This window comes from Diadema antillarum, unplaced genomic scaffold (genome assembly GCF_040938485.1).
Source record: "Diadema antillarum isolate AM-2024a unplaced genomic scaffold, OU_Dant_1.0 seq00000566_RagTag, whole genome shotgun sequence".
NCBI lineage: Eukaryota > Metazoa > Echinodermata > Echinoidea > Diadematoida > Diadematidae > Diadema > Diadema antillarum.
This window is the reverse complement of record NW_027271505.1, coordinates 1,028,983-1,045,306: the sequence shown is the minus strand read 5'-3', so window position 1 is coordinate 1,045,306 and position 16,324 is coordinate 1,028,983. Positions and strand designations below refer to the sequence as shown.

Here is a 16,324-nt window from a genome sequence, read left to right as displayed (position 1 = left end):
GCTTGTTAACGTCGTCTCTAAAGTCTAATGAGATGGAAAGTGAACACTCGCATGGAGGGGTTCCATGGCAACTTCATGTAGGAGGAAGTCTGCTGGAGCCCTTTACTGTATTATGAATATGTGTTACTCTGTGGTCTGTCATTATGAGTGTCTTGCTTCCTCCGTGTGTGTATGTGTGTGTGTGTATATATGTGTGTTTGGGGGTGGGGGTCTGTATCTCTTAATTCCCTCTCTTATTCTCTGTTGTCTGCCTACCCCGCCCCCAATCTCTCACACCCCCCCCCCCCCCCCCACACACACACAAATTTGCAGTTCTGTGTGTTTGTGACTGACAGTCTTAATATCCAAGAGTGATGACTAATGCTGACTCATGATGCACATACATCTCATGTTCTCTGATTAAGACTTCATCGTTGCTCTTCACTTACAGTAAAGAAAACATCTTTGCCTGTACTTGCAGTCACTTTTTTCCACCATATCATCATTTGTTCATCTTTGGTACCATCATGGATGTATGATCAGAATTTCATCGAACAGAAATCATCTGAATCACATAAATCTCCTTCAGTGATATCATTCTTTTTTATTTCAAATAAGAAAAAAAATCAAAAATTCTTAAAAGCCATGTCATCAATAATTCACTCTGGATTGCACGATTGTATGAAGCAGAATCACTTTTGGTAGTAGCAGTTTTAACATGTTCATATTGAATTCTAAATGTTCCAAGTTTGTCTTGTTCTGATTTGAAGTTCAGCTGACTTAAATGAACACGAATGCCTGAGACACTCTGGTGTTATATCCAGAGACTCTTTAAGTAAATCCTAATGCCCTACTGGTTCTCAGTTGGGGTTGCATTCTTTCTTACCATTCTCTCTTACCATTCTCGTCATGTCGGCAAATTATTTGCATGCTGTTCATCTCTGAAAACAAGCATAGTGTGGATTCATTCACAAATTAAAGCTGATGCATAAAGATTACTGTACACGCCATATATTTAGCAAATCCAATTTTTTGCGAATCAGAACTTCCTGACAATTTCACGAGTGGTTAAACTCGCAATCATTGAGTACAGTATGAACGGAGAAATGTACAGACTGTATGCATGCATATTGCATTCATGTCAAAGATCAGAGTTATTAGCTTTGTGTGTTTTTAAATTTTAAATAGCTCTCGACTCACAAAATTTATGAAAATAAAAACCTCATGAAATATATGACATATACAGTGAATAAATGGGTGGCAATCAAATGATTTGGCACTTTCCAACACATGTAAATAGGACAATGATAAATATTTGTACACCCATATTTTGTGTGTTTTTGAATCACTTCATCAAGCCCGCCTGTTAGTTTGTGTTTCCTAACCTCAGGAGTGGTATATGCCTGCTTGCACGCAAATTAACATTTGTAACAATGAATGCAAAGTTTTTTTTTCTCTGACTGTGAGTATTAAACCCAGAATGAAATCCAGTAGCTGAAAGCATGTCACTTTGAAAAGGCATATGGTACACGACACTCGTGCAGTTGCAACCTGTGTGTATATTGTGTGTTTGTGCTTGCACACAGCAAATTCAAAGGTGGTACATGCACAGGAATGGCTGCAAAAATACTCGACCATTAGCCTGTGGAGCTGAGAAGTGGGTTTTGAAGTGACCACGCTCATTTACATGCTTGCTGGAAATCTGTCACATGACACGTCTGACCACCGTACTCGGGAGACCTCTTGTGAACGTGCTTGCATCTTGTCTCTTTAGGAAGTTACATTCTCAGAATCTGGGTTTTTACACTTTTTTTTAAAATGGCTTGATTTGATCATTGTGAATATTGCAAAGGTGAGGTAGTTCCATACTTTGAATGAGATAAAGTGCATGAAAAGAACCTCAAAAGAAAAAAATTATGCATTATGCTGAAAACTGGATGATTAAATGATAATGATATTAATAAGAATGGATTTTGTCCCTTATTCCCAATTCATCAAATTTTTCCAATAAAATTTTGTTCATTCTTTGCATTCTCATTCATTAGCACATATCCAATTCATATAAAATCATGCTAATTAAGTTGCAGTCCCATTCAAATGGACCGTTTGGATAACAAGATTTACACCTCGATTTGTCTCGCTCGTAGGGCACCAAACAAGCAGGCCCGGGCCAGATCTCGGTGGGGTCCAAGGGCATCGTGCAGAGGGACCACCAGAGTGACGCCCTGGTCTATACAGTCTACTCACCCAACCCGTTCTGCAACATGACAGAGAAAGACATCCTGGAGTACAAGAGGGAGATTGCAGAGAAGACTGGCCAAGGTACGGGGGGTTGCCACAGCAACCAGCATCTCACGATTTTGGAATCAGACCTTCATGGATGATTTCACAGTTGTTCTTTTGTTTAGTGTAGCCTGAGAAGTGCAAAGTGTGTTTCAAGTGTGTACAAATGACAGGGATACTTTAATGTTATTATTATTATTTTTTTTTTTTGATATGGATGCTTTCCTAACCTCTTTAATACTGACAGATGAAAATAAGTAATGTTCGGCAGAATTTTTTTATTTAAATAGTCTCTTTTTGGAATTATTGTTCAAAATTATAATCAGATTAGTAGAAAAATTATTACAAATTTATCATTATTTATGTAATGATTTTAAACATGTCACTTCAGGAATGAATTGCATTGGGATCATTGTCACCGCCGGCCAAAATTTGGCTGCCGTGATAGCAGTGTGTATGCGTAACTGTATATCTCAGAACACAAGATGGCGCTACAGAAAGCAGTGACCTGGGGATATGACAGTACTGTGGATTATGGCGTGCCAAATCCTATGTAGTCAGTTATGTGATCACTCTCTCTCTCACTCTCCCGATGTCTCTGTCTGTCTCTGTAGATGTACAGGAGATCGAGCTGATATTCCAGGCTCCCGAAGAGGAGGACGATAACAAGCTCGTCGACGCACAAGAGGGTGACGGCAAGACGACGACCACCACCAAGATTTCGACCACTGTCACTGTCGCAGGAGGTGAGTGGGCCCAGACTTACAAAGTGTGGCGTAAGACAAGTGGGTTTAGGAGTCGGACTTTAGCCCTTTACATGACCTGGCACTAAGCTTAAAGGTGCATGGTCCTGGTGTTTCAGTCAAATGCGTACACAGGCGCACGGAGCAAGTTTCCTATAGTGACCTGCACTATCAACTCCTCTTTAGCGCTTACGCTTTGGCCCACTTCCCCGAGTCCGAAGAAGTCCAATTCACTGTAGTCAGTGGTCGGATCACAGTTTGGCTCATGATTCGGCTGAGGGAGATGACAGTTTTAGCAAACTTCTTTTGTGATGTCATAATAACAAGCGCATATGCACGCACCCTGGCATTACTACAGACTGCGCAATGCGCAGAGAAGACAACAAAGGCAACATTACTTGGCAACACCTACACACTTTACTCTTGATGACAGCTCAACTTCGGTAATCTTCGTATCAATGCTAACGGTGATCGGCAGTATCATCAACAGCGCCCTCTACACTATCGGGACTATGCACCTTTAACTTACCAGGCTTTTCCACCAGCATTCAATAACCCCCTCCAAATTTGATTTGACCTAGTTGTAATGTTAGTTATCCCACTCAGGTGTAGCAGTGTGTCTCTGTCCTTGAACTGGAAGGCTATGCTGACACAATAGGGATTAGGGGAGCTATACCTGATTCACTGACAGTTGGTTTCCTTCACATCTGTGCCGATCTGCAAGCAAAGCGTAGTAAGAGTTCAAGGAAAACTGGAGAGAAAACAGCAAAATGCTTTGTTATGTGGTCAGACATAAAGTCAGCACAGTACATCAGACCATTTCAATAACCAGGACATGACAACTCCTCATGTTGTTATATTCGCATTCGTAAGAATTGTATTTTCCAAGGACTACTTACCTGTTGTACTCTTACTATAAGAGGTTACCAAAGTTTGTTTTTTGTGTCTTTCCAAGAGGATTTCTTTTTGATAGTTTGTTTTGTGTTTTACTATATTGAGTGAGCATTTGAGTCACTAGGCATATTGTTGGGTTTTTTTTGTGGACAGAATGAAGTAACGAGAGAATATTTTACATTAAAAGTACTGTGGTCTGTTCTTGACTCGCACGCAGAGGGTGACACTGCAACCGTAGTCAAGACAAGAGTGACCGAGAAGACGGTGATCAACGGTGCAAGGGACGAGGATGACGAGAGGGCTCCCTCGCCTGGCGGCGAAGGCGTCAGCAGCTCCGAGACGTCGCCGACGAAGGACCCCATGTCGCCATCCAAGAAGTCGAAAAAGAAGTTCCGCACGCCTTCCTTCCTGAAGAAGAAAGAGAAGAAGGAGAAGAAAGGGGAATAGCCACACCCATTCCTGTTTGCATGAGACTTGCATAGGAATGGCACTGTAGTTTCTTTGCGAAGATTCAAGGGAGGTTTTTTTAAGAAGTTGCTGTGTGTACTGAAGAATTTCAACAAGTACAAGAGGAAATTAAAGTTCAAAAAAGAGGGAAAAAAAAAGAGAAAAAAAATCTGTTCTTAACTTGTAAAGTTGCTTCTGGCAGCACTTTGTAATTTGTAGGAAGTATCAACGGATGTGTGTGGTGGCAACCTTCCCACCACCTTGTGTCTGGTCTGATGGGAAGGTTGCATGTTCTTTCCCCGTCTCTTTCTCTCTCTATCTCTCGTTCTCCTTCTTCTTCTTCTCTCTCTCGAGCTGTCAGTGCCGCGCAGTGAAGCAAGCGGGATTGGCATGCTTTATGGGGTTTCACGTTCTGTCTGTACTGCCTGGCTCCGTGTATGATGAGCTCGATGTGTTGTAAAATCATAGGGACTCTTTTACCAAGGAAGGAAAGGCAAGAAAACAAAAGCAAACTTGTGTAGTCATGTAGCGTAATCAATGCATTTTCTTAGCCACTTAAAACAAAAAAGTGTGTAATTCACTGACGTAAAAAGAAAAGATGTAATGTAGGGGAATGTGATGTGATGTGTATATGGATGAAGTGATTTATACATCCAGGTAGACAGTTCCCAGATTGTGTACTCATCTCTTTCCGGTCTATTTGGAGGGGACCTTTTTTTGCTTCAACCTCACCTCCCTTTTGTATTATCGTTCCCCTGGTCCAACAATCTCCTGAACACCAGTCCACGTTTACTGAAATCTTGGCACGAGAGAAGTGGTGGAATGGTAAGTGACTGGCAGCCCCCTCTGTGCAAGAAACCGTTTGTGGTGAAGAACGGAGAACTTGTGGCGACGTTGACTGCGCTGATGTGCTCTATTCAATGACGGCAGAGGTGCATTGTCTGCAAACATGTCCGTTTGTTTGGTCTCAATAGTGGATGTAATGGCGTCATTATCCATGTCTGATACTAGGCTGTGGTTGTGGATGAGTATGTACAATGTATCTGTGTGACGCGATGCAGAAAGTGTGGGTACAATCGGCGCAAAGAATAAAACCTATTCCCCCCCCCCCCCCCCCCCTTAAACAAAAAGTCTGTAGCCAAGAATAATGCAGCAAAGACCATCAAGTTTGGTACAGTTTAGGTGGCTGAGCCTTCCCATGTACTTGTCAAACGTCTGTATATCATTTGTTCTTGTGTTTATAATCTATGTGATTGCCAAAAGTACTTGTAAGTAGTCTCTCTTGTTTTTTTTTTTCCTCCTATATATAATGACTATGATGCTAAGAAAAAAGATTATTATGTAGCATATGAAATATGTGTATTATGTAAGATAGCATGCATGGTAGCTTGCTAGGATGCATTAGAGGTAATCTTTAGCCTGATTATTTCCTCCTAATTCTAGTTGTCACTTGTGCCGGGCGAGTTACAGCACGAGCGATAAATCTATATATATACACACATATAAATATATATATACACACACGTACGATTGCATCACCATGCCACTTGTGTATGTTAGCTATCTTGTAATGGTCACAAATTCAGAGCAACTAGTAAACGAAGTGCACTGGCAATTCCCAGCACAGATTGAATCTTTTGAACATTTTGAAATTTTCCTTTGACCTGCACGACCTTTGACCCTGATTTGGTCCAGTGCCCCCATTGGAGGTCATCAAGTCTTTTATTTCCTATTCCTTGACACAGTGGGGTGTCAGTGTAGAGTAATTGTGTGCATTTTTCTTCATTCGTTGACAAGAATCTTATTGGAGTCCTGTCTTGAATTTTTTATATATTTGCTGAAATGTTGAAGTGTAGTTGTTTGTAGTGTATAGAACTTGGATAATGTGTGATAAAACAGATAATGAATGCTTCACTGTTAAAATGTAAATTTAACAATTTGACAAATGTTTCATTCCCTCATGACTGTGGGACTCTGTATTGTATCCAATTTAGTAAGTTACCTGTGAGACTTATTTCAGCTTACGAGAAGCAATGTGGGAACTAGCACCAGGATGGCCCTCTTGAGGTGTGCAAATGTAAACATGACGCGAGGCAGAAGGTGTGAGACTGAAGCATCCCCATGCATGGATTATCATTGTGTGTGTGGTGTGCAATAGGCAAATCTGGAAGATTACAAACAGAATGATTTTTCTTCTTTTTTTTCTTTTGAGAAAGGGGGCTTGCAGAGTGTCACGTTGAGATGATGTCAAAGTCTAGCGGGTGTAGAGAAAGATCTGTGACGGAGTGCAACTTTGCCGTGGCGCAAATAACGAAACTTTTGTAAATAAGGGCTATATCTGAGAACAGCGAGGCAAATAATCAAAATTTGTCCGAGAGCATACCATCACACTATTTTGATTTGGAAGTTGAATTCTATTTTCTTTTTCCTCAGTCACATGCAAAAGTGACATTTGTTTCAGAAGTTATGGGGAGCGAACCCCCCTTAACGAAAATGAAATCTCAAAATTCAGAATTGTGAGATCATTCAGAATTATGCTTTTAATTCTTGAAGTCAATTCTCGGCAACCCCACGACCAAAGTAGAGAGTTGTTGACAAGCTGTGTTGCTCAATGTTGTACGTGTGAGCTGCCACCCCACTCCCTCTGTCTTGTGGTTGGGGAGGGGGAGTGTGGCAGGGCGCCTACAAATGTTAATGGGGAAAGATGCTCCCGATTTGTGGGCAGCCACTGTGGCAGGCAATGTTGCAACAACGTTGTTAGGGAACCAGTGATGACAGCAAACAGTGAGCATGGAATAATGCTGCTTGTGCCTTGTTAGTACTAGTTATCTGTCTCCTGCCTCTTGAGAAATCGACAAAAAAAGGAAGAAGGAGGGAAGGGGAAAACAGAGGAGGAAGACGATAGGTCTAAAGAGAAATGCAGTGGAGATGTGAGAAAGCCGGATTCAGAAAATAAGTTCAGAGGGTGTTGTGACCATCACGTGGTCTACATGACCTTAACTAGCACTCAGCATGTCGTCGTCATGTGGTGTTCAGTGTGATCTAAGGTTGCCAGATCGCAGAGTACTCATTCAACTTCCACCAAGTCCTCCCGGCGTGGCGCTGTGAGCGAAAAAACAAACGAAATAACAACAAAAGAGAAGGAAAAAATGTAGTCACTCTGCGCTCGTGCCGCGCCACACCGCACCATGCTCGGATGAGAGACGAACACAATTTTACGCATGTAGAGATTTCTTCTGGTATAACGAGAGATGACTGGAGATCGGAGACTATTGTTTGAACTATTTTTATCTTCTTTTCCTTTGCAAGATAAGAATCAACCGTGTGAATTTACCTCGATAGAGATTAAATTACTTCATATGAGTCATTGATGAAGTTTTTAAGCATTCTGTCTGAGAGATGTGGACTAAGCTTTCCTTGTGCATGTAAACTGCCAACGATTTTTTAATTAATGAACTTCTCTTGCAAAATATTTGAATGCTATATCATAGTCTTATATCTAAAAGGGAAGAGAATGTTAATTGCTACTATGTATCGTTCTTGTTAGTGATTCGTCATTTGTATTCGGTCAGTAGAGAGATGTACATGCATCAGTAGTAATTAAGGTAAATGAGTGTAATGTCAATACCGCAAACTATGTGGTTTTTAACTCCAGATTACATTAGAGAGGAGAATGTACTCCCAATAAGCCAAACCCATCAGCTATGGGAGGCTTAGGTCTGTATACAGTTGAATATACTTTCTTGTAATTGTACATTTTTGGTGCATTTTTTTCCAATTCATGAATTCCTATTTTTCTTCATGGTCAACTAGCTATTCCTGCCCCTTTTCCTGAAAAGAAAAGAAAAAACAAAACAAAAACAAAGTAGAGGCTTGCAAGTGAATGTACTTATTATTAGGCATAACGTGTAGTATTCATATACGTATTCATTATATATATGAAGCAGTGCAGTTGTAGGAATGTATAGAGTGAATGAAATCATGGGTAGCTGCATTTATCGACGATGTAATAATGATTTTAAAGAGCTGTTAAGGGATAGATTACTGTTCTTTTCTGGTATCATTCATTCTATGACTTTGTTCAAGTGGCATTGCTCTTATAAACAAAGAATAGATATTTAAAGCAAAAAATCAACAGGCATCACTTGGGTGCCATCTTTTGATACTTGTCATTGAATTTGTATTTGAAGCACACCAGATTTCAAATTGTTTGTTTGTTGTTGTTTTTTTCTCTCTCTCTCCTCCCATGTTATCTGTGTGGAGGTTCTTGGCAAATAATGTATGGTAACCAGTTTGAGTATCTTTTACTGTGTACTATAATGATTTGATAATTTTACAGTCACGTTCTTGATACCATGGCCACTTGTGATGTGTAGTGAGATGAATTGGGGGGTTAGTGCTGCAGGCTCGTCGTTCAAAATTCTGCCTGCATTCTTCTTTGTGGGTGTTTTATTTAACTTCTTTATTTCCCTTGCAGTTATTTTCTCATGTGCGGTCTGCTAAATGTACAATCGCTAAATCTTGACTGTATTGTTCCTGCCGTGTGTATTCACAAGCACATCACCGAACAGTTGTGACACTGGGTAGACGAAAACACAAGACATTATGATTTGACAATTCTTGCTTCCTTTGTAGGTATTGTGTAAGCTCTCATGTTCTTTTTTTTTTTTGTCCTGAAAGCTCTGAGTGTATCCATTATAAGGCATTAAAATGCCATCATATGTTACATCTTCGGACAGTACTAGGTACTACATTCGCCTCGTTCTATTATTTCATGTGTTCTGTAATATTTGTATCTATGTGGTAGAAATGAAACGCAAAAATTAGAGGGATGGAGCCAAAAAGAATTCATTTTTGTGGGTGATTATTATTCTGCTCTCTCTCCCTCTGAAAATATGATATTTACAGAGAGAGAGAAGATCATTGTAGAATAATGGAGGGGTGATTTTTCAGGATTGAAATATCCACTCTCGTTTGAAAAACAACAGAATCAAACCGCTAAGCTTGCTATGCATGATGCGGAATGGTCAAATCTACCATGTTGTAAGAGTTTGGTGGCGCAGGGGCGGGGGCTCAACATAGTGAAGGCGTGTTCCTGCGTGTTGTTCTCTGAGTTTGAAGTCTGTGATGTTTCGATTCTTGCTGTTGTTTATCAAATTTGCAAATCTTTCTGCATTTTTTTTTGTTTCTTATTCAAAGCCAAGGTCTGGAATGAAGTAAAGTCAGTGGGGCAGGAACTCTAATGTGAGGAAACAGAAGAGGAAAAAATGGAAAATACACCTTTTGTATAATGTTCTGTGTATATCATGAGTATATACCAAATTTGTGTTAACTAAAAGATTAAGGGAAGAAAAAAGTGTACCAAAAAAGTTGAAAATGGTTGGCATGCTGAAATGGACATGTACATATTTTAAATAGAATTATCATCTAGCCAGTTATGTTTTATTCTATTTTTGTCCCTGCAGGAATCTAGTGGAACAATGCATTTTATACTCACTTGCTTTTCTGGTGTTTTTTTTTTTCTTTTTCTTCTTTTTATCTTTGTCTCAATGCTGCTATTGGCCTATAGAATGAGGCTTATTTACCATGTAGGATCCAGTAAGGATTTTTGAAGCAAGGTTGCTCCTGTAAAGGAAAAAAACAAAACATGGATATTCCACCTTTTAGATACTTCAAATGTGACAATAGCATTGCTCTATAAAAGAGAACTGAACAAAGTTCAATTTAAGTATAGTGTCGCACTTTTACCAATTTTTATAGTTTTCTGCAAAATCATCGTTCCTCCTGCCGGGGATATTTTTTTTTCCTTTTCTTTCCTACGCTTTTTAAAGACGGTTTCAGTTTCCAATATCATGCAAACAAAAATGTGTCGTCGAAATCGACTTTGGACAAGTGTGCGTGCAGACATGTGGTGAACCTAAGGAATTACCTTTTAACTGTGAGGACTCTGATACTGTTTGTCCTATGTTTTAAACTTCCTTCTAGTGTTTTAGCAAGTATCTGCTCTCTTTTGTACATCTCTCATGCATCTCGGATTGCCATTAGTGAGTTGGATAGTAGTCTGTGAGTGGGGCGCTGTCTCCACTGGCTTATATAGTTGCAATATTGTGTCGTCGTGTGATGATGGAAAATTAAAAAAAAAAGTGATAAAAAAAAATCTGAATGTGAAGATTTGTTTTATTGATTGTCCTGACTGTGGATTCATCTTCCATTACCCCACTGGGTCACATTGATTCAAATATGAATTATATTTATCTATCATTATCAACATCAGTGTCAACAATCATCGCCATCATCACCATCATTGCCATGTAGCTAGTAACTAGTATTTTTTTTTTTGTACAATATTTTGTTTTGTCTTCATCAAAAACACGAAACTGAGTTTGAAATTATTTTTTTCTCTCTCCTCTAAAATGTACTTTAGCATGCCTGGTATGTGAATTCTTACCATTATTCAAGTAAATGATCCATGCACCAAGTTGAACCGAACTGAACTGAACTGAATTTTATTTCAACTACAATTTGCCATTGTCGTCGGCCAAAATATGATTTTTTGCATTCAAAATGTTTTCATGTTTTTCGCGTTGCATCACTATGCTTCTTTTTTTTTTTTGGAGATCTGAAAATGTTAGCTTTGTTAACATAATATAATCCATATCAGTGTCATATGTTCTGTGATCTACTAGTATGGTAATCATTGGTCAGTCTTTCTGAAGCATATCTTATTGTAGAAGAGGTATTTTATCTCGTCGAGACACTGAATTTTAGTTGTTGTGCATGAGAGTGGCAATTCACTACAGGAGAGGACATTGTAACTAGTACCTTAAACACAGATTTCAAATATACCTTTTCCCTGCATAACAGTTTGAAAAGACATAAAATATACATTCATCAAGGTGAAGTAATAAATATGTCTTTATTTTACCTATACATTGACAAATACAAGTCAGTAACAAACATTCTAACATCCACAGTTCAATCAGATTGGCAATTAAGTTGGAAACATCGCGTAGATCAGAACTTTACAAACACCAGTATCAACTTTCAGTAAAATATGGACTAGAAGGCTTGAATCTACTTAGAGCTGAAAGCACATTCATGGTTTAAATGTAGTCCATCACACTGTCCCAAAATTGACACAAGATCGCAATACAAATATGAACATTCACAAGGTCTTCGGACAATTTTTCGGCTTGCCAAAGGTTTTTGACACCGCTCATGAAGTCGTTGCCAGAGCTGGAGAAACTCGATGCACCGATAGTCATATACGATGGCTTAACCCTAATCAGGCTGGGGGGTGGGGGGGCAGAATCCGCCCCCCCCCTCGACGTTTCGCGCAATATCTTCGCAGCGCGATAAGCTCCCGCCGCGATGTTTCATGACTTTTTTCTTTCAAGTATCGCGCAACTTTTGAGACCAAAATTGTTGCGCCCGCGCGTACCGTTTTGACGCGACGCCCATTCAAAAAAAATTTGTCAACCCCAAAATTGCTCCAAAACGTGATTTTGTGTACAAATCCAATGCAAATTGTGATTTTTCAATTAATTCACATAAAAATTCATATCTTGACTTAGAATGGACAATATTAATTTATTTTAGCATAATAAAGCTTTGAAAAATGTCTGTGACAAATTTTGGCCAAAAAACAAACAAAAACAAAAGGTCGAAAAACAAGGAAATACATAAATTAAAAAAACAATCAAATACATAAGAAATTAATTTCGATACAGATTTTTTTTTATCTTATGTCTCAGGAGAATGATACAAGAAACATTTTTAAAAAGAAATTAGCTTAATGAGAGCATTAATAAGTGATTTAGAGCCCAAAACTGATTTTATGCATAAATTACAATAATTAATTAATATAAAATATAAGAAATATTTTTCGGAGAAAGCAACCATACATTTTGATAGAATACGTCGCGGGCGTCGCGTATGCCGATAAGTGCCCTCACGAATGGCTCGACATTTATACGATGAGTTCCTAATTTGAACATTTCCTTTACTGTGTGTCTATCTTTGCTCTATTTCGGGATAGTGTGATGCCTGCATAAACTGAGCACGAAAAGAGGTGTCCCTTGCATATGCACCTGTCGGCATGCATTCATGATTGGACATTTGTTACCATACGTGGTTTGTCACATGCATTTATGCAATGGAAACTGGCACCATCTTCAGAATTTCCCCGAGATCAGTTAGAAAATTTCCCCACAAAAACAAACAGTATGTATATACATTGTATTTGTTGAGACATCTTCGCACACAATGTTACGAATGTATTTTTACAGATATTTCTTCATTAAATCTTATTGTTGCAATTGATTTTACAATAATGTGACATTCTACGAGAAGATTGTCTCTTGCAATAGAAGGTACAAATTTGTTGGACCAATATGTTATTCAAAATAGTATTTCAATTTGAACAAAAATGGTGTGTCAGTTTAATTTTAGATAGTTTGAACCAAATATGCAAGGAGGGCTGGTACATGTAAAGTCAACCTTGCTTAAGTGGACCTTGCGTAAGTCAAATAATCGCCTACGTCAAAAGGTCTTTTCAAGTCCTCTTCTCTTTTAATATTCTTTCGAGTTTTATCCGTCATAAGTCAAAGTTTTTCTCCCAAGTCGAAGCTATTTCTTCAGTTCAAATAGATTTCACTTAGGCGAGGTTGACTGTACAGTAATGTTTGTTCTTGTGGGAGAGCAAATTTCATAATATTTCACTTCATTGCTGTACCCAACTGGTTTTGCACATGAGAGTTTTGCGCCTTGTGTCGCGAGGAGTCAAGATTCGCTAAAGTAAAATGCACGCAAAAGTTTTTGACTGCACAATGCATTGAATGCTAGTACAGTGCTGTACACTGGACAAGTGCTCACAATTTCTTCGTGATCAACAATTCGCAATAGTCTCATGATGCGAATGTTGCTGGTTTCACAGTACTCCAGAGGAAGTTAATTACACTGCACTTCCCATACCTCTAAATCAATGTTCAGGTATTGGAACACAATGTGTGTGATGGCCAATCCAGGCTGAAGTATTCTGTTTTCCTTTCATTTCTGTACGAGAAATTTCAAACTGAGCAGCTGAAATCAAATTGTATCAATTCTTAATAGTGAAAACATTATGATGTCTTAAACTATAACCATATAGCAATCATATGGCAAAACCACTGGATACAAAAGCACATGTTACAGAGACAAAGAAGAAATATCTATTCCAGTAGTATAATTAGCACTTGTAAAAATGAGTCATCAGAAACAAGCTTTGAATCAGAGATTTTACACATGATTTTCAGTTGACAATATTATGCTGTCACATTATAATCCCAGAATACGAAATGCACAATTTACCAACCGGTTACTTTGTGACAGTGACTGTTAACTATTGATGTAGGGCTATTTTCACTAAATCCACCACCAAAAGAATTTCAGTTAACTACATTTCTGCCTTCTTGATCAATGGATTCACCAACTTCTGTAGTTCAATCCATTCTACAGTGGAACCTCACTATTACTAACTCCTTGGTACCACTGAAACTTGCTTGCTATATCAGGATAAAAACGAGTATTAAAAAGAATTGAACCTGCACAATTATCTTGTTTTATGTACATATATACGTGGGGTATCTTGCTATATACCAACTTGTTATAACAAGGTACCACTGTACTGATCGACTTTTGATATTACACATCCATGGATATTGGACCAATAAGAATACCCTTTGTAGAATCTCATACATCATTACAAATGTTTTGAATTAAGAACAATTATTTAGTACTCTTCTAGTCTTGCACTTGGTACAAAGAAACTTTTTCCCATAGTGACAAGTTAACAGCTTTGGAATGTCAACTGTACTGAAAATTGAAAAGTGACATGGATGACATTGGTGAACAAGCAAAAAATGTCAATATCTTTGTGTTTTTCCCAGAAAGTGTGACATAACAGCAAATGAATATGAAGATGTGATGTTGGATGTGTTCATGATGAATCCAAAGTTTTTTCCCAAAACAGTCCCATGCCTGACAAGTTAGGGTTCCTCATCTTCTCACATAACTTTAATACAAGTGTACTACCTTCCTTCTTAATAGACGAGAGGGTGACATCCTCAGTATTCATAAAATCAGAACAAAGACAGAAGAGAAAACATTGACACACATGGCAGAGTCCTGTATATCCATGAATGGAGGTCGCATGATCAGTCAAGATTTGCAAGGCATTCGAGTCGGATCACCCTGAGATCTAATAGAGATACTAGAATACAAGAGTTAGGAAAAGGACGGACAACATACGAATGACAAGAGTTTCAATTGGTTTGTACGGACATAATATTCTCCCAGCTAATTTTTCCACATGCTGCCTAATACCAAGCTGAAATGCACCATATCGTTCTTCACGGATTTTGTTCACATCAATATTACGAGCACTGATTCCAGTCGTAATTGCAATTTACAAGCAAAACTGTCGAAGAAAAGAGACCAGAGAAGGCATAAGCCACTTGCCAGCTCAACAAATTGACAAAGTGAGTCAAAATATGTGGCAATGAGGCTGCTGGGGTTTACGTGCCCTTATCTAACCAGCAAACGAAAATTCACAAATACTATGGGTAATTCACCCACTAATAAGTCTACTGTATTCCAATGCAACATTAGACAAGGCTCCAGTCAGTTAAATAGTATAATAGCCAAACATTGACAGAAAGTAAACATCAAGGACATTCGAGATACGTGTCAAGCTTTTTCATGGGTTAGAATTCAACCTGAGCACCAGGTTAGTTTCACCATGTTCAGTTCTTAGTGACTGTGAGTGAAAATGTCTGTACAGGGATGTTCCTTGTCAAATTCTATGAACATTCAAGATGAAATAATAGGCAAAAAAATAGAAACAGTCATCTGAATAGAGTCCTGCTTCATTCTCCTTTCGACACAATGCTGCAACATGTCAAATTCTTATGTTGGCAAGTTAATGATCTCATTATTCACCCATGTTACAAATATTGCAGGAGGGCTGGAATACAATGTACTTGGAAAATGGCAGTTTCATGACATTTAGGAATGTTGGTGAATCAAATGCCTTTGCTCAACACATGAACACTCAAAGGCTCTTATGCAAACACAAACATGAATGCCACAACCCAGTGAGGGGGGGGGGGGGGGGGGGAGGGCTAAATAAATAAATGATTCTCCAAATCAAAAGAGCAAAAGTTGGTAACCTCATTTTGCAGGATATGTAGATTTAAGGACTGAAAGAGATCAGAATTTGTGTATCGAGGCAAGTGGTCTCTATAGGGCTTTTTACACTTGTAAATTTTTGCTTAGTCCCGTACCAACGGTGGGGCTAAGGGGGGGGGGGGGCCTTAGCCCCACCGTTGGTACGGGACTATCCTTAGCCCACTTTCTGTTTACACTCGTTCTTGCCAAAGTGGGCTAGAACCACCGATAATCCCGTACTATCTGGCCCTGCAAAATAGCAGGGTTAGCACCGCAAGTTAGCACCGCAATTGCGGTGCCAAGCAAGTGAGTGTAAACAGAATGAAAAAATAATCCAGGGCTAAGCGACGGAGACGAAGTCCGACCCCCACTGACCAATCAGAAACGAGGTAATCAAGTGCTGCCAGTGCGTGCGTGTACGTGTACAGTGCACAGCGTAATCATGAATATTCATGTGGTTTGGAAAGTCCGGGGCTAAGAAATACGAGTGTAAAAAGGTCAGTTTTCTCCTTAGCCCCGGACAAGAGATAGTACGGGACTAATTGGCCAGTGTAAAAAGCTGAAAAAATTGGTACGGGACTAACGATAGTCCTGGGTCAGAGAAAGTCCGGGGTTGAGAAACACAAGTGTAAAAAGGGCTTATGACCCACTGCCAATGCTGGCAAAGAAATATCCAGGGTGTTGTAACTCAACCTTTCTTGGGTGTCACAAGACATTAACTGGGATTTTCCTGCCCTTAACCCAGATCAGGGCATAATTTCATAAAAAGTTGT

General features: G+C 39.1%; 1 protein-coding gene across 1 annotated transcript; it reads left to right on the top strand.

Moving 5' to 3' along the window:
* The first annotated feature begins 2,095 nt into the window (after window positions 1-2,095).
* LOC139735242 (uncharacterized) lies at window positions 2,096-8,583 on the top strand. The gene is made up of 3 exons (XM_071645997.1): window positions 2,096-2,301; window positions 2,877-3,008; window positions 4,117-8,583. The coding sequence occupies exons 1-3, from the start codon at window positions 2,244-2,246 to the stop codon at window positions 4,344-4,346; spliced, it is 420 nt and encodes a 139-aa protein (XP_071502098.1). The 5' UTR covers window positions 2,096-2,243; the 3' UTR covers window positions 4,347-8,583.
* Window positions 8,584-16,324: the final 7,741 nt, after the last annotated feature.